This window comes from Pygocentrus nattereri, chromosome 7, assembly GCF_015220715.1.
Source record: "Pygocentrus nattereri isolate fPygNat1 chromosome 7, fPygNat1.pri, whole genome shotgun sequence".
Classification (NCBI taxonomy): Eukaryota; Metazoa; Chordata; class Actinopteri; order Characiformes; family Serrasalmidae; genus Pygocentrus; species Pygocentrus nattereri.
Window position 1 is genome coordinate 30,192,507 of NC_051217.1, and position 17,300 is coordinate 30,209,806.

The following is a 17,300-nucleotide window of genomic DNA, read 5'->3' on the forward strand; positions in this document are numbered from 1 at the left end:
AGAATATAAATGAAGTTGAACCTTTCGGAGATAAATGCCAGCTCAATTGTGAACTCTCACCCACAAGTGTAATAGCACAAATAAAAATACTGTAGCACAGAGATTAAAGCCATACTTCTAGAACAGCAGGGCCCAATCCTGGTCCTGGAGACGTACCATTTTGAGTTCAGATACAACAGCGGCTCTACTATTCAGACACCCTTTCATTAGATGTGCTACATTAGCACTGGCGCTCATCCAGGACCAGGACTGAGCCCTTTGTTCAACAAAGTAATCATTGCTGAATCAAAGTTGAATCATTTGTTATTTTAACATCAGGAAAAAAACGGAATGTTGTGAAAGCTTGGAAATTTAATGATCAATTTATGAATTGTATGGATAATGTATTTTCTCCACATTAATACAGATTCATCACAAGCGGCGGTATTAGCACTCAAGCAGAACCTTTCTGCATCATTAAAATAAGTCCTAAATGAACAAGTTGAAAGGAGCTAAAAGGCTAAAAACGAAAAGTTAAAATAGTTTCTAATCATTTGTGTAGGACATTTCTTGAATTTTGAAAAGTTGAAAGTTGTGGCCCAGCAGTGTGGATAAAGGAGTTAGTCCCGAGCTAAAGTGTTAGCTAACAACGCTGAGCATTTAAAAGGAATAGCCTGTGCTTTCAACTGTTGCGCCCATAGATATACATAAGTTAACGTTACCTATATGTCATGCTGTCTGTTGTTCTCTGAGGCGATACGTCTGCACGTCCACCATGTTGAAACGGGCAATTTCCGTTTGTGAACAAATTCACTTGTATTGAGATATGATTCTCAGTATTGAGATGAGTTCTCAGGACTAAATCAGCTACAACTTCCATATTACTCAGCTGATTTTCACCAAATGTGTTTTATTATAGTCATTAGACATAGATTAATCTAGGTTGAATTATTCAGTTTCTAAAGCAAGAACCATCTATTCCAGACAAACTGGTACTGGAGTTCTGTGACTTCTTGCAACAGAACAACTTCTAAAGTGACCGAGCACATTCAGTCTGCTGAGGGACCTGATGGAAATGCTAATTGCGGTGTTACTCCAGACTGTCAGGTACATGATATTTGTATATTTGAATTTAAAACTAATTGAAACAATCCAACCAGTGTGCATTGCTTTAAGTCCAGCACGTGTCATGTTAAGTCAGCGCTGCTTAGGGCCGCATTAAGTTGACCGCAGCTGTTGTCACACACAGGGTCAGAAAGAAGATCGAGGTTTTTAACATTAACATAGAATTAACATTATACTGATGTGACGTTAGTAGTAGATCATTCACTGACATCTTTGGAAAACGAGTCCTTCACCAAGTTTTTGCTGACTTCATGAAGACCCTTTCAACACGTTTGCAATCATCAGATCCATCCAAGGAGTCTGATACGGCAAGCCATTTTAGGCTAAGATGACACCAGCGATACAAATTGTATTTGTTTTTTCCTGTAAAAACATAATTCCGACTAGTCAAAATATAGAACAAGATAAAGAGCAAGAATTATAGATATATTTAATTTTAACTAGTAAAATTTGTATTAGTAAAAATTATATTTTTACTAGACAAAATTGAATTACACATCTCTAATGTAATTGCAGATATCAACAAATATCTATTTACAAATCCCTCACAAACATTTACCTGCATTTGGCTGGAGGCAAGAGAAACGTTGGCTTTCACTTTCTGTTAATTGATATATTCATGGATTTTTCATGGCTTGGCAAACTGTGTACATATACATTTTAGCTTATTTGGTTAAATTCTGGTTAACCTTTTACTTTTTAATCTGTTGGCTGCGCAAGATGTAGATTTTGACCTGAACAAGGCCAGAAAAAAGGACTTTGAAGGGTTTTCACTTAACCTGAAGAAGAAAAGCAAAACCATGTGGCAGAGTACAACTAGATCTAACATAAAACAGATAAAAAAGCCCCAGAAATCACAAATTAAACTCACTTCATTTCATCCTTTGGAGTCCATCCCAGTATAAACATGTCACGGCCAGTTAAGCTACTTGGCGCGCCTGGTAGCTAGTTTGTGTGAGTAGCTTAGCATAACCAATCTTCTGGATGCTGAAATATTGATGTATTAGGATGAGTTCTCGGTCATTGAATGACGTGAATTTAAAGAACTTAGTAATTTATTTTGATTCCTCTATAAATCAATAAATCCACAACAGTCTTCTACAGGAATTCTATTACATGCACAGACATATAGTATGTATTCTCAGTGTTTGACATCAGTTCTGCATCCTCTAGCCCGTCATGCTTGCTGGATATTTTTGGCAGGCAATACATTCTGAATTAGTTCATTATACTGATTCGCTCGTTTCGGTCTGTTCTTTTGTCATCTATGAATTTAAAAGAAAGATAAACTACTTTCAAAATAAGACATTTTCAGATATTTTATGACCTTAAAATTTTAGAAGACATCTTAAGGCAACTTTTGCATCCAACCTAATATATAAGTGAATTATACTGTGAAGACTTTAATATGCTGCTACTTTCACAGTAATTGAGAAAAAAACCTCTTCAGTGTCACAAGATGGAACAAGATAACTTAGGAAGTTATGACGCAATGAAGATCATGCAAAGAAAGTGTGGAAGCTGACTGAATGCCTTTCCCTCATTGTGAGGTACCCTGCCAACCATAGTGGGAATTCCATTTTTCTTTCCGAGGAACTTTCAACCTGGATTTTACATCCATTCTCATTTCTGAGAGGAAACGGAGGAACGAGATTTTATTTATAAAAAGGCAATCCAACTGTGGCTTTACATTCCTTACCAGACTCTATGCCCTAATACTTGAAACTTACATGAAACAGATGTCAACCAATTAGAAGAAGAAGAAAAATAAAAAGTATTACTGAATTATTGTCCATTGCCTAGGAGTTAAACAGCCACACTAACACTGCATAAAAAGTACAAGTATCACCTCACACTAACACCAATCACACAGCTTCCATGCAATACACTGTATATTACTTATTCTGAAAAAAAGAAAGTTTAAATTAAAAATATGTATCTATTTGCAACTGTGCATCATAACAGTCTATATAAGGCTCATTTGTTCTGAATAATTTGCATAGAAATGTATCAATGAAGTTGCATTAAATTGAAATAAAAATGGCCACAGCAGAGGGTTAGCTCACTCAATTCATCTAAGGAAAAAAAAAAAAAATACTTTAAAACACACTCAGTATTAACAGCATTTCATCTGTAAAACGTACTGGTAAACAGGATTCAGGAATCAGGAAGAGGTAGGACCTTATGGTGTCACTGATGTTCCTCAATAAAAGTTAATTAAAATGAACAGATACATATAAAGTCAGCAGACTGTGCAAATCAAATATTCCAGCAAAAAGTGAACCCCTGTTACCTGGAATCAAATCAGAGGGAATAATTATTATTGCAGGTCTCAAAATCACTGGATACAATTTGCAATCTATATAAGTACCAAAACACTATCAAAGATTAATTAATTATAAAGATCCAATTTAAAATATGCATTTTTCTCCCAAAGGCAGTATAGATAAAGGAAATGATACAAAGAATATCAACAATAGTGTCTTGGTCAACTAGCATTATCTCAGATATACAAAACATTTTTATTTAGGCACTTGGCCTTTTCTATATTCAAGTCCTGCAGCACTGATTTCATTCCCTTTCACAATATCAAGTTTCGCTATATGATGCCAGAAGCTGATGTTAACCTTGATTTTTAGATGCTACAAAGTGATTTTCTTTCCTCATAGTTCCGAGCTGACTGTCTCTCCTCATTTCCACTATGAAGATGTACTAAATTCACATTTCAATTCAAGTCCCTAGAAAACTTTGTTCAGACTATTTTAATCTAGGACCTTACGGCTGTCCAGAAACCCAGTATACAGTGTATGACTAATGGCTGAAAATTTCAGACCCTTTTAAAAGCCCCAGTCAGGAAAAGTCATTTTTCAGCCAGTCAGTTTTCATTTATTCATTTGTATTATATATATTATTATTTCGTTTACATCACTCCACTAACTACTTGGCTTCAGCCCTGGGGAACTGAGGACCAGAATCCAGCACAACAACCAAACCTGGTAATTTACTGCTGAGTTTAATCACCAGGAAAATCATCAAACTACAGCAATACCAACTCTCAAGTACTGGAGCTCCAGAGCCCTGCCCTCAAGAGAATGCCTGCAACGTGGTGGGCAGTAAGAAGCATCAGCCATGTTTCACCTGGCTAAAAATTAAGGAAAATTTTTCAACAATGTGAATGAAATAAGGTAACTTCTGAACTGAGATTGTGCTTTCGACAGAGGATCCTCTTATAAAATCCAAATAATCTTTAATGTATTTATTCTAAACAGCCAAGGGGCACATCTATCATATTTTCTTTACAAGACATACCCTCTAGCTATTTAACTCTCTGAACCAAGCAAGCTTTTAGTATTAACCCAATATTATTTGTGATTATGATATCCATATTTATCATGGTTTATCCATGTTATTTGCATTAACTGAAGTAACTTGACAACAATTTACAATTTACATGAGGAGAAAAAAAAAAAAAACTTCCTGACTGGAGCTTAGAACTTTTTCTTTCCCTCCTCACCTTAGGGTTTTATTTTCAGATTGGGCTTCAGGACTGACAGTATCCCTATAAGGGAAGAGACAAGTCCACACATCCCCACGACCCCTGCATTTGTCTGATAAATTCCCAGCTTGTCAAGTGGAATGAAAAGATCACACGCATTCTTGAGCGTGTCGAGAGCAACAGCTGGGTGACTCCTGAGACTCTCAATGAATAGAAACAGAAAGGCATCAAGCTGGGGAATAATGACACAAGCCACATCTGGACTGTCATTTAGGTGCTGACTGGCCTTCTGCTGAAATTGCTTTTCCCTAGATTTTTGCACCATGAGCTGAGCCATCACATAAGCATCTCTGGTGAGATTCATCAGTAAAGACACAAAATAATATCTGCTTGCGTTCAAGCTCCAACGGTCCTTATCAATTCCTTGGATGAGGCCGATATGTTTGGCCCAGAGAACATTGTCACAAATGAAATAAAGGGCACGGCTGACGTTGGCCACAGTAAGGCAAAGACGTAGCACAGGGTCAGACAGGAGAAGAGTTCTCTTGGCTGCATCGATGGAGTTCACAGTATTGCCAAGCCTGAAAACTGAGCAGAAAAACAAAGTTGGCTTTTTTACTTATGACTGATGGAATTTCATGAATGTGCAGAAAATAATTTTCTCAGTCATCAACATGAAATGACACTGTGTTAGATTTTGGTTAGGAAATTCTCTGTATATTAAAGAAAAATGATTTCTGCATATCTGCATAACAATGCATATCTCAACAAACGTGGGTCAGTATGCAACACCGCTCTCTTGAGGGTGGACAAGTGGACATGCTGAAAAATTACCTTAGCTAACTACTAGCGCCTAATTTGGATTACCAGAGTAGTTTCAAATAAACTTTTGGGTTTCTTCATATTTTTGCATTTAATGTGCCGTTAAGTGATAAACTGCCCTATTCATCAAAGCTGACTGTATCTGCGTCATGAAATTCTTCCCTATTGAAACAAAGCATGATGAGTGTAAATGATGACATTTATATATAGGCATAACTTCTAGAATAAGACCCTAATTAACGCACATGTGAGCATTCAGTAGACTCATGAGCCATTGGTTATCCTCCATTAAAAAATCCCCCTGATCACTTGTAAGAGCTGGACTGGCGTCTTCCAAGACTGTGAAATACTCCTTGAAGGTAGAGCAAACGACAGGCAGTCCAGCCTACATACAAGTGGCCAGGGTCATGAGGTTCTCCAAAAAGGCCTTTATCTTTGGACTAAAATCCGCCCGAAATGAACGGAAGATAACGGAGCTTCCTATAAACGGCCCTCTCGAACCCAAGCGGCTCGTTTTCGGGGACACGCTTTGGAAGGCAAAAGCTGGGGCTTTTTTTAGTGGATCGCAGGGTCCAAGCGCCATTTGTGAGCGGATTATTGAGTCTACTGAAACTTCATACCAGCCAGTAGGAGGCGCAGTGCACTTACGCTTCCGTCCAGAGCTCATGTTCGACTCCAAACTCCGCAGCTTCACCAGCAGCGCTTTTCTCGCCGGATCATTGCGAAGCAGGTACTTTGCCAAAGCACATGCATATTGTGTGGCCCTAAACACCAAACCCAGTTAGTTCAACTGAACAGCACAGTCAAATAAGAAGCTCGCGTGTTTGAATCTGGTAGTTTTAGCGCTACACCAGTAATGTGTGCTCTTTCAAAACGCTGGAAAAAAAGTCTGAAAAGTGGTTCAGGCACTCACCTGAAAATACGGTCCCTTCCTTGGCTCTGGTTGGAGTATTTGATGAAGGATTCCATTTCAGCAAAACTGTCAGGCTAGCTGATGAGAGCTGAGTAAAAGCTCAAGCTACCACCTAGTAAACCAGCTACCCGTGTCAGCGCGACTGACTCAAGCCGAACTAACGTTAAGTTACCTCAGGCGAGTCATCCTTTCGGTTCAGTTCTGCTTCCACTGATATGTGAGGGAGTAAAGCACGCTGGCTGAGAAGTTCGCCTACATGATAAAAGTAAAACAGCCTTCCTCTCGCCCGCGAGTTTCACCGCCGCAGCTCTGGGGATATCTGGGGAAAGTTCATGCACCACGCCGAGAAACACATGAACAAACATCACAGGTTCCAGGTGGCCTGTTGTGTCACGCCACTGCTTTTTCACAGCCATAAAGATGAGTAGATGTCCCACAAAGATATCCCATTAACGTTAACCAGTTCACTGTTGCTCGAGCAACGTCGTGTACGGATATCCCCACATCTACCACTATTAAGCTCTGGATCACAATAACAACATATGCTTTGTTTATAGCCGCCCTCTCGTCTTCTCTGGATGCGCGTTTGGATTGCCACATGTAATTACGTAAAATAAAAGTATGCTTTTAGTTCACGAGGGTTTTGTAGTAAAAAATTAAATAAATCAATAAACTTCCCCCAGTTTTAATCGCAGATCCTTACGTGCCGTTTTCGGTTTCGGTTTCAGTACGGATGATTTAAGCTGACGGCTGATCTAGTGTACTTCCTGTAAGCTGTTGCTATGGCAAGCGTCGCTGAAGCAGACCTCGCTAGACTGTTAGCGGCTAACTACGAGCTAACGGCTCACAGTCCTCCAAAGAATAGACTTTATTTTACAGTGGTTTAAAATTTATGGGACGAAATCGTTCAACCTGTTTCTATTTATAATGTAATATGACGTCTGTTTGTTATTTAGCTAATTCTGTAGCTTAATGTTATGTCTCAAATCCGTAACGGATGTAATTGGCCTTGTTGTACACATAAGTTTATATATATATATATATATATATATATATATATATATATATATATATATATATATATATATATATATATATATATATATATATATATACATTTCTTCTTATTCTTCTTCTTCCGGCTTAAGGGTCTCCACAGCGGATCATCTGCTTCCATCTTGCCCTATCCACTGCCTCCTCTACTTTTACACCAACCATCTCCATGTCCACCTTCACTACGTCCATAAACCGTCTCTGAGGTCTACCTCTTCTCCTTCTACCCGGCAGCTCCATCTCCAACATTCTTTGCCCAATATATCCACTATTCCTCCTCAACACATGTCCAAACCATCTCAACCTGTCCTCTCTCTCTCTCTCTCTATATATATATATATATATATAAGCTTATATATACTTTTATTTACACACACACACACACACACACACACACACACACACACACACACACACACACATATATATATATATATATATATATAAGCATATTATTATATATAATATACTATTATAAATATATAAACATAAGCTTTATATATAAAGTTGTTCCAGAGGAGGAAAAAAACCAAACTGTCGGTCTACGAGTAAATGCATCTTTGTAATATTTTGACTGCACATGCACTCTGCAGTAATCCTGTATGGCTTTGATTGGACGTTGCACTCTGCAGTTATCCTGTATGGCTGACCGTTAAAATTTTACATTTTCCTATATTGATTGACAGGTTGTCAGATACTCTGAAAACACACACATTTTGGACCTAGGTTTTGAAAATGTCAGTGACTCCAGCAGCAGAAACTGGATTCAGGTGAAGTCGGCTTGAGGCAGTGAAGCCATGGAATCACGGTACCTGTCATTTGATGATGAAGTCTCTGATTGGAGCCTTGAGTGGCCGTGTTCAGTACTGGTTAGATTAAAGCTGGACAAAAGCATGTGTGTCAGGTCAGAGTCACTTGATGAAAAGGTTTACATAATTTAGTGACTTTTACTGTCGCTTGTTCATTTGTGTTTGGAGCAGAATATGCATTCATCCTGCTGCTTGGTTTTACAGTTTCTTTATACTATGCATATTGTCCAAATACCTCATGTTAAAAAATCAACAATGAGGGATCCACTGCCCTTTTTCAATACCTAAGTAGTTAGTCCCGTCACTGTCTGTGAGCAGATAGGCATGCTTGTTCCAGAATCTGGAGTCTAGGGTGGTTGTCTGAATTGCATTTCATATGCATGTTATTACTGTCAGCACTTCTTGATTAATCTGCATCTAACATTTCACCACCTCAGCATTTAAGAGGTGATGTAGAACCTGCTTGGGCAGATATTTCACAACAAATTGTGTAGCGTAGTTTTAACATTTTGCATGCTTGCATGAACTTAATAAGTTTTTGCTTGAGTATTTTCTGCCAGGGCTTAGTTTTAAAGTACATAATTAAACATGTTTATAACGGCAAATCAAATCAAATTTGATTTGCATGTGGGTCATATCATGACATTCATGAAATTACTATAATATTCCTGTAATATTTTTAGGTAAGTCACAGTACAGTAATGACTGTAGTTGGTTTGCTGTAGTTTGAAATTGTTCCTTGGGAAAGAAGACCTGACATTTTATCTGTGGTTTGCGTTGTTTATGTAGAAATCATAGTAGATGTACACACAGTTCTATGATCTGCTAGTCTATAATTATAATAAAAATACTAGAGGTGAAATTTTACATGACATCACATTGCATTATAATTCATGGCATCACAGAAACATATTACTAAAGCAGATTTTTTCCCTAAGTATATGGAAATTGGTGTGCTGGTCAAAGAAGGACAGATGATGGGTATAAATTAATATTATTCAGCCTATATTAGTATGGTTTCTCTGTAGGCCTGGCTTATGAATATTTTCCAGTTTCTGCCCAAATGTCTCTATTAAGAAACAGATTAGTTTGATCTGTAACGCTTCTTTAAAGAGAATACTTCAAATGAGCCCTACCAAGACATTAAGGCTTGATGATAAAGTCTCTTTGATTGGAGTCTTGAGTGGCCGTGTTCAGTACGGATTAGATTAAAGCTGGATGAAAAGCATGTGTGTCAGGTCAGGATCACTTGGTGAAAAGGTTTCGGTTTACATAATCCATGACTTTTACGGTCACTAATTCATCTATGTTTGGAACAGACTGTGCAGCCTGAATATTCACTATGCAGTTACACTTTAGAATCTGCAGAGGGCAGTCCTGACCATGATATGGAGAGATCCTCCACATTCATCTGTGCCTATCCTCAACCTCACTATGAATTAGATAGTATATTCATCTTTTTTATTATTTATACTGGATATTCATTTTCATCTACACATGGCTTTGTATTTATACATTTTTGTATATAATACCTTAAGTTCTTTGAGAAGGTGCTATATAAGTAAAATGGATTATTGTTATCCTTTGCTTTGTTGTTCATAGTTCCTTCATAGTTCATTGTTGTTTGGAGGCTTTATGGCGGACATGAATGTAACACCATTTGACTGTGGATGTAGCAACATTGGTTCTGATAACACATCATAGGGACTATTTTGGTGCTTGCAGTAAACATACTGTATTTCCTGCTATTTAACTATACCAAAATATGAACACATCCGTCATTGTCCGTGCTGAGATGTTCTATAATATCCAGCGAAGAGAGGCCTATGAGTGAAAATTTTACTGTATAGGTTCCTGCATCCCAAAACGTTTTCTTTTCTCTTGTCTTCATCTCCTCACAACCTGGGAATATTTTCCAACCACCATGCCATGTGCTATTCCAGTAGTTAAGGGGATGAGTGAAGCTTTTAGGACTTCAGTAAAGCACCTTACTTTAGGGCAAGGTTCCCTAACTCCGGTCCTGGAGATCTACTTCCATGAAGATTAAAGTTGCCACTTAACTCTCTACAGGTATGAAAATTCCCACTGTGCACCATAAAACCCAATGGGAATGTTAACTGTGCTCCTGAATACTTACAAGTAATCGTTTTTTCTCTAGAAAGTCATTTAGTTACCACGGCACTGCACAGACTCACACAATGCACGCCAGATAGATTTTTGGTCCAGCTTGCATCGCCATAGGCCTTTATAATCTCGCAGGAGAGAGGCGGCTTCAGTTTTCAAAGCCAGCCACTGTGAAGTGATTATGGTTATTATATTCACATGTGAAATTGTTGCACTTTTTATGCTTTTGTGCCCTAACATAACAGTGAGCTCCAGTGGAGCCGGGGGGGGGGGTTCAGCTGCATTATGTGACCCATTGCCTTTCCATTTCCATATTAGATGTGTTTTTTTTTTAAGCTTGTAGGTTTGGTTTTTGATTTAAAAACAAAAGCAATAGACCTTTTAATAGGTTACATGATGCATTCATTGCAATGTCTAATTGGTTGTCGGCCAAGGCTCTAGCTAATGAGGACTTAAGCTCTCGTGGTGATATGATGATACCGTCTGTGCAAATTATATTGCATCGTACCCAGCCAGGTATGCACAAATTTACTCTAAATCCTATATCAGAACTATCAGAAATTAGGATTATGAGTCAGGGCGTCTCTGAAAACAAACTTAAAGGGTTCTTGCATTAAACATTATTTAAACATTATTACATAATTAAACATATGGTTTATAGATGTATGTGGGTCTTAGTATAAAGAAAATGATGACATTCATGAAATGACTAATATTCCATCCCACATTTGAGATATAGCCCAGTCCAACATAACAGGTGAGATGTCCAGTTGATGTTGGTCATTGTACGTCCTTGAATGCCGCCTCAGCATTTGTGTCGCTTGTAATTGAATCATAAGTGTCTCAGTGTTCCTGTCTAGTCAGTGACTGAAATTGTATTCAGTGTGTACCTGCACCCAGCGACCCTGAGGGAGAAGCGGCTCAGAAAATGTGTGTGTGTGTGTGTGTGTGTGTGTGTGTACCAATAGAATGAAGTAAGACACCACCTACTTTTAATCTTCTTAGATAGATGGATAGATAGATCACTTTATTAATCCAAGAGGGAAAGTCTTCTATTGCAGTCCAAAGTACAGTATAGAGCAAAACAAAAGCGAAACAGAAACAAAAGTATTGTAATATGCTATTTACAGATGCATAAATAGAAGAAGATAAATAGTAAAATATAAAACAACAATATAAATATAATGTTAAGTCCAAAAATCAGTAGTAAAATCGCATAAATGCTATGCAGTTGACAATGCAGTGGTGCATTTCCCCTCCAGTGAATGAGCTGAGTGACTGTTTTGTAAACGATAACCTATGTTAACAGTTGTGCAATATGAAATATTTATGGATGTATAAACAAAGTGGCAGTGCAATAAATATAGATGTAGAAACAAACTTTAGGCTTTAGAAAATTTTTGGTGTGGACGTCAAGTAAAGTCAAGAGCCTTTTATTGTCAGTCTATCTATGTACGAGTACACAGCGGAGTGAAATTACATTGCTCCAAGGAACACGGTGCAACATGAAACAGAATAAGCAGTATAAAGTGCAACATGCAGATGTAAGTTGAAACAGATTAAACAGTACAATAAATACACTTAATTAATAAAGACATTAGACACAGTAAACAGACAGGACCGTGCAGCACCGGCACGGCACTCATTTCTGAGCATGAGGTTGTGAAATTAGGTGCAAAGATTATTTAACATGCTGTTATCTGTAAATACGTGAGCACAGCCGTTCCTGCGGTAGAAGATATACACGGTACTTGAGTAAACAAAGTGCAAACACTGTATCAGCAGCAAGTTCCAGTCTAGTGCAAAAGAGCATCAAAAGAGTGTGTGAGTGAAGGTGTGTGAGGGGGGCTTTCAGTTCAGTCATTGTGAGTTCAAAAACCTGATTGCTTGTGGAACAAAGCTGTTGCAGAGTCAGGCACTGATGCTTCGGTACCTTCTGTCAGATGGAAGCTGTGAGAAAAGTCCATGTGAGGGATGGATGGGGTCGTCCACAATTCTGGTGGCTTTTCGGATACAGCGTGTGGTGTAGATGTCCATGATGGAGAGGAGAGAGACCCCGATGATCTTCTCAGCTGTCCTCAGTATACGCTGTAGGGTCTTGTGGTCGGAGGCGGTGCCATTCCCAAACCAGGCGTAGATGCAGCTGCTGTGGATGCTCTCCACAGTCCCTCTGTAGAACATGGTGAGGATGGGAGGGGGAGATGAGCCTTCTTCAGTCTCCAAACATACTTGTTTTATGCTGAATCCAGCACTTCAGGTATAATGATAAATACTTTCCCTCATCCCAGTCTAGAAAACAGACTCTTGCTCCATAATCTGTTTTGAGAGAACTAACAAAATTAATGTTAGATTGACTGTCACAGGTGTTTACTGCCTACATCCACCAATTACGTGATCAGGGCCATTCCAAGTTAATCATTTCTGTGCGTGTTTAAAAGCTATCGGAGTGTGTACTTTTTGAGAACGCGGGTATGGCTGATTTTTTTTTTTTTTTTTTTTACCCTTTGAGATTTGGATCCATTAAAACACATGATAATTACATGCTTTGTGCATATGCATAGGGGTATTAAAACAATTACGAATGGCATTTTAACAAAACATCCAGATATTTCATTTTTTAGATTTTTGCTTTTCTATTTTGACGTGTGGGTGGGGTGCAGTATACAGAGGTGTCTAGAGATGAATGATATGTCGTATAGTGCAGTATGTAAGTAAGTGGACAGCAACAGAAATTGTATTGGTTTGGGGTTGGACTCCAGAACATCGTATTTGTGTGGAATTTCCACTTTAGTTCAGGGTATTTGACGGTATTATAGTATATATTAAGAAAAACGCAGGAATCGCAGTGCTTCAGAATTTGGGAAATATCTTCCTTGAAGTAGTGAAACAAATTTGCTTTTTTTCCATCTACTCATCACTTTTCTCTGGCCTTATGTGAAAATGCTTTACAGGGAATTCTAAGATTGAAGCTTTTCCCAAGGAAATCCCTTAAACTAACTCCTCTCCTTAGTTTTGAAATAGATGTGAGGAGCCAACAGAGAGCATCTATAAATCCAGGCAATGACAACAAAAGCAAAGCTGTCCTATTCTACTCGGAGAGTTAAACCATAGACGTTGCGTTATCAATACAAACACAAAACAGCTTAGGATTTAAGATCATTTCTCTTGACAAGATGCTGTTTAACTATGTAACTAGTTTCTCCTTAGTCCTTGTGTCTCCTTAGTGTAGTCGATTAAGTTTCATGTAAAAATGTTTTTTTTTACTCAATTTTATAGCCTTGCATGATTTATCATACTGTTTACCAACTGACTGTTGCTAAATGTACTCAGAAGCACGTCGTTTGTATCTGGCTAGGTAGCAAATAGAGTTTGTAGATTAATGTTGCTAATCAGCACCATCTGTTCAAACAAGTTAAATTGATCAATTATGATAAGTAGGAAAGCAATAGTTGGCAGTGGTCCGAGATCCACTTTCTCAGCAGTGAAGCGTGTTCCTCAGAGGTGATTTTTGTGGATAAACTGCATTGTCTCGACTTCCGCTCTGCTAAAAATGCACTCCAGTGGCTAAAACCTGAGTGATGCGTGACATAATTTGAATTTCTAACAGATGTAGGGGTGCAGCCTTTATACAGAACAGCACGATGTGATGGGTAATATGAAATATTCATATCTCATGACATGGACAGTTTCGTAAAACATAGAGAGAAATTGCTACCACATGTAGAGATGAAGACAGCAACAGTCACAGTGTGCAAGACTTCCTCCACTTAATTCTCCTGCTTTACAATAGCAGGAGAGAACTTGCAGAAGATCAGATGAAAGAGGAAGTGCAGCTGCTAATGAGGTAGCACTGATGTAACAGAAAATAAATTAAAACTTAGGATAGTCCATTCATTAAATGTCAGGGTTAGGATTAGTTTTGTTAATATATGTTTATACAGGGAGATTCACTCAAAAGAGGCCCCAAGTATTCAGTTGTACCTTCAGTTAGGATGAAGCAATCTGAACCAAAAAAAATACGCTACATACCTTGACATACACTATATGGCCAAAGGTATTCAGTCACCCATCCAAATCAGTGAATTCAGGTGTTCCAATCACTTCCATGGCCACAGGTGTATAAAACCAAGGGCCTAGGCATACAGACTGCTTCTACAAACATTTGTGATGGAATGGGTCGCTCTCAGGAGCTCAGTGAATTCCAGCGTGGTACTGTTATAGGATGCCACCTGTGCAACAAGTCCAGCTGTGAAATTTCCTCACTACTAAATATTCCACAGTCAACTGTCAGTGGTATTATAACAAAGTGGAAGTATTTGGGAATGACAGTAACACAGCCACGAAGCAGTAGGCCACGTAAAAAAAAAAAAGAGCGGGGTGAGAGGATGCTGAGGCGCATAGTGTGCAGAGGTCGCCAATTTTCTGCAGAGTCAATCACTACAGACATCCAAACTTCATGTGGCCTTCAGATCAGCTCAAGAGCAGCGTAGAATTTCATTGAATGAGTTTCCATGGCCGAGCAGTTGCATCCAAGCCTTACATCACCAAGCGCAATGCAAAGCATTGGTGGTGTAAAGCGCTGTAAATACCAGTAAATGCCAAAATTGTAATTTATTTATCTTCGTATTCTATCAAAACGCTATGTTAATTCATAAAAAACAGTTTAGTAAAATGGCATAAATAAACCTCATTTAAACATTTAAGCTGAAACTGGAACTGCATTATCATCCGCATAATTTACCATTTTGTACTACTCCACTTTCAAACTGGACAGCAAAGAGTGTGTAATACATCAAAATGTCACTGTGCAGGTATCCCATTATGCTTGGTAACACCATCGGTGTGTTTAGGAATCCACCTTTAGTCATCTTGTAGGGAATAATACCAGGGGCGTTGCCTGGGTATGTAAAGATCCGGGGCTCTGCCCAATTAATTATTTATATATATATATATATATATATATATTTTTTTTTTTTTTACAATACGTACCCTGATATATAATGTTTAACACTATAATATGGAGTTATATTTTTTTATTCAACAGATTTAAAATTTAACAAAGGGTGCACAAATTCTGCAGAATGACTGTTGGTGACCTAAAGATAGTGAGCTTTTACTAAAGGATCTAACTAATTCCGAAGCTGACTAGTGACAAGCTGCATTTTATTAAGCACACAGTGGGTTTGATCTGTGTGTTTTGATTCGGAGACGTGTGTTTTTAACCAGCTATCAGAGCTCCACAAACAATGTCATCACAGTTTACATAGTTAACTACCGTTACCTTTCTCCTTGAAAAAACGCCGTATATCCATTTTCTTTCACCGTCAGCGACCTGCAACCTGCTGCCAAAAATGGCTAGAGCACATGTGCGCTCCCCCACGGGGGTGGGGGTGGGCTCTCCTCCGCGCCCGCAAAACCAGCAAGGTGATTGGCTGTTTCTCCTGAAAGGCGGAACTTTATCCTTGAAACGGCACTATGATTGGCGTTAAGAGATTTCCTATTCTCACAGCAGCATTGGCCTCCTCATTAATAGTACAGCTGAGCGACAAGGTTCGGGGCTACTGGATAATCATTCGGGGCTGAAGCCCCGGAAGCCCACCCCAGGCGACGCCCCTGAATAATACTACATATTGCTAAGGTAAAATTGGTTCCAGTTACAATGGCTGTCCCACTGTTCTCCAACGTGGAGAAGTTTCTTTTAGTTTTCATAGATTAAAGGGAGTCATCCTGTGTTCTAAACCACAGGTTGAGATGTTTTTGGGCCTGTATTTACAGAGATGAGATTGGTCACAGTCTAGGTCCTGTATTTCTTAGCAGCTTTGGCCTAGCATTTCTCTTTGTGACCTGAAGAAGCACACAGTAGATATCATACGTGTCTTGGCTGATCGACTGCTTCTAGGGCAAATGATAAATTGTGTATGTGATTACATAGCAGGGACATGGGACACTGTTTTAAATTGGGGGTACTGCAATTTTAAGCAGCATATACGTGACATGAACAATGATGTACAGCATGCAAAATGATTTACCTTTTTCCATTTAATTTTTTTTTTTTACTTTACAATTTACATCAAACAGAATGTGTCGCTATGATGAGGCGAGAGACGAAAGTATATACATTTAACTGAGACATCAGACCGCTGAAGCACAGCCTCTCTCTGCTCTCATTCTGGATGAACTGGATGAAACAGATTAACTGAGCAGCAGCCAAGCAAGTTGTTGATATATGGCACGGTAACTGATTGTGTCATGTCCACAGTCATACAGCTCCAGATTTTTATAATTTATCCATTTGAAGGATGTAATCCAATTCTCCATTTCTGTTTTAAACAACGCTGTTTTTGGAATTGAATTTGAAAATGTGTGTTTATGAATAAAATGTTTCATATTCAAGAGCAGTATTAGAATTTATGTGGTACCAAAAGATATCTTTCATAGTAAAGCTATTACTCTTATTTCTCTGTTTTTCTCCTGTAAATAACTTAAATGAGAGCAGGAAAGAGACGAAGATACGATCATAAAACAAGTGAACCACTGACTGACTTTCTTCCTTACAAAACGCACACAAGTCATCTGTGTCTGTAAATGTTAACAAGATAGATTTACAGGGATATATTTACAGGGAGCTTATAAGAAAATATAAGTAAATAAAAATCTATGTTTATTTCATGTAGTTACCGAATAATTTGCCTTACGATTTGGTAATGTAACTTCAGATGGACAAACCCTGGTCAATAAGAAGTTAAAGACCAAGCCAGAGTCTTTTATACACTTGTCTGCAAAGCAAAGAAAACTTTTCATCAATACTAACGAACCGATTGGGATAAGAAAAGTATATTTGTTCAAAAATTGTTCAGAGGAGAGTAAACTGGCATCATTAATAAGCAAATCCATTATATGACAAAGACCCTTGTCATGCCAGTGTGACAGAAATAATGAATTTTCTTTAAAAAGAATGTCTTCATTATTCCATTGTAAT

At 38.3% G+C, this 17,300-nt stretch overlaps 1 protein-coding gene across 1 annotated transcript; it reads right to left on the minus strand.

Annotated features, from left to right (window-relative positions):
* Window positions 1–2,141: 2,141 nt before the first annotated feature.
* pex11a (peroxisomal biogenesis factor 11 alpha) lies at window positions 2,142–7,022 on the minus strand. Its single transcript, XM_017704241.2, has 3 exons — window positions 6,336–7,022; window positions 6,071–6,186; window positions 2,142–5,188 (listed from the first exon to the last, which is right to left on the minus strand). Exons 1-3 carry the CDS (start codon window positions 6,389–6,391, stop codon window positions 4,620–4,622), a joined length of 741 nt encoding a protein of 246 aa, XP_017559730.1. The 5' UTR covers window positions 6,392–7,022; the 3' UTR covers window positions 2,142–4,619.
* Between the last annotated feature and the right edge of the window lie 10,278 nt (window positions 7,023–17,300).

Bases quoted from the DNA above. Each gene is read 5' to 3' on its own strand.
- pex11a (XM_017704241.2), bottom strand. From the start codon at position 6,391: ATGGAATCCTTCATCAAATACTCCAACCAGAGCCAAGGAAGGGACCGT. The intron at 6,187-6,335 runs GTGAGTGCCTGA...TTTGGTGTTTAG, and splicing joins GGAAGGGACCGTATTTTCAG to GGCCACACAATATGCATGTG. The intron at 5,189-6,070 runs GTAAGTGCACTG...TTTTCTGCTCAG, and splicing joins CATGAGCTCTGGACGGAAGC to TTTTCAGGCTTGGCAATACT.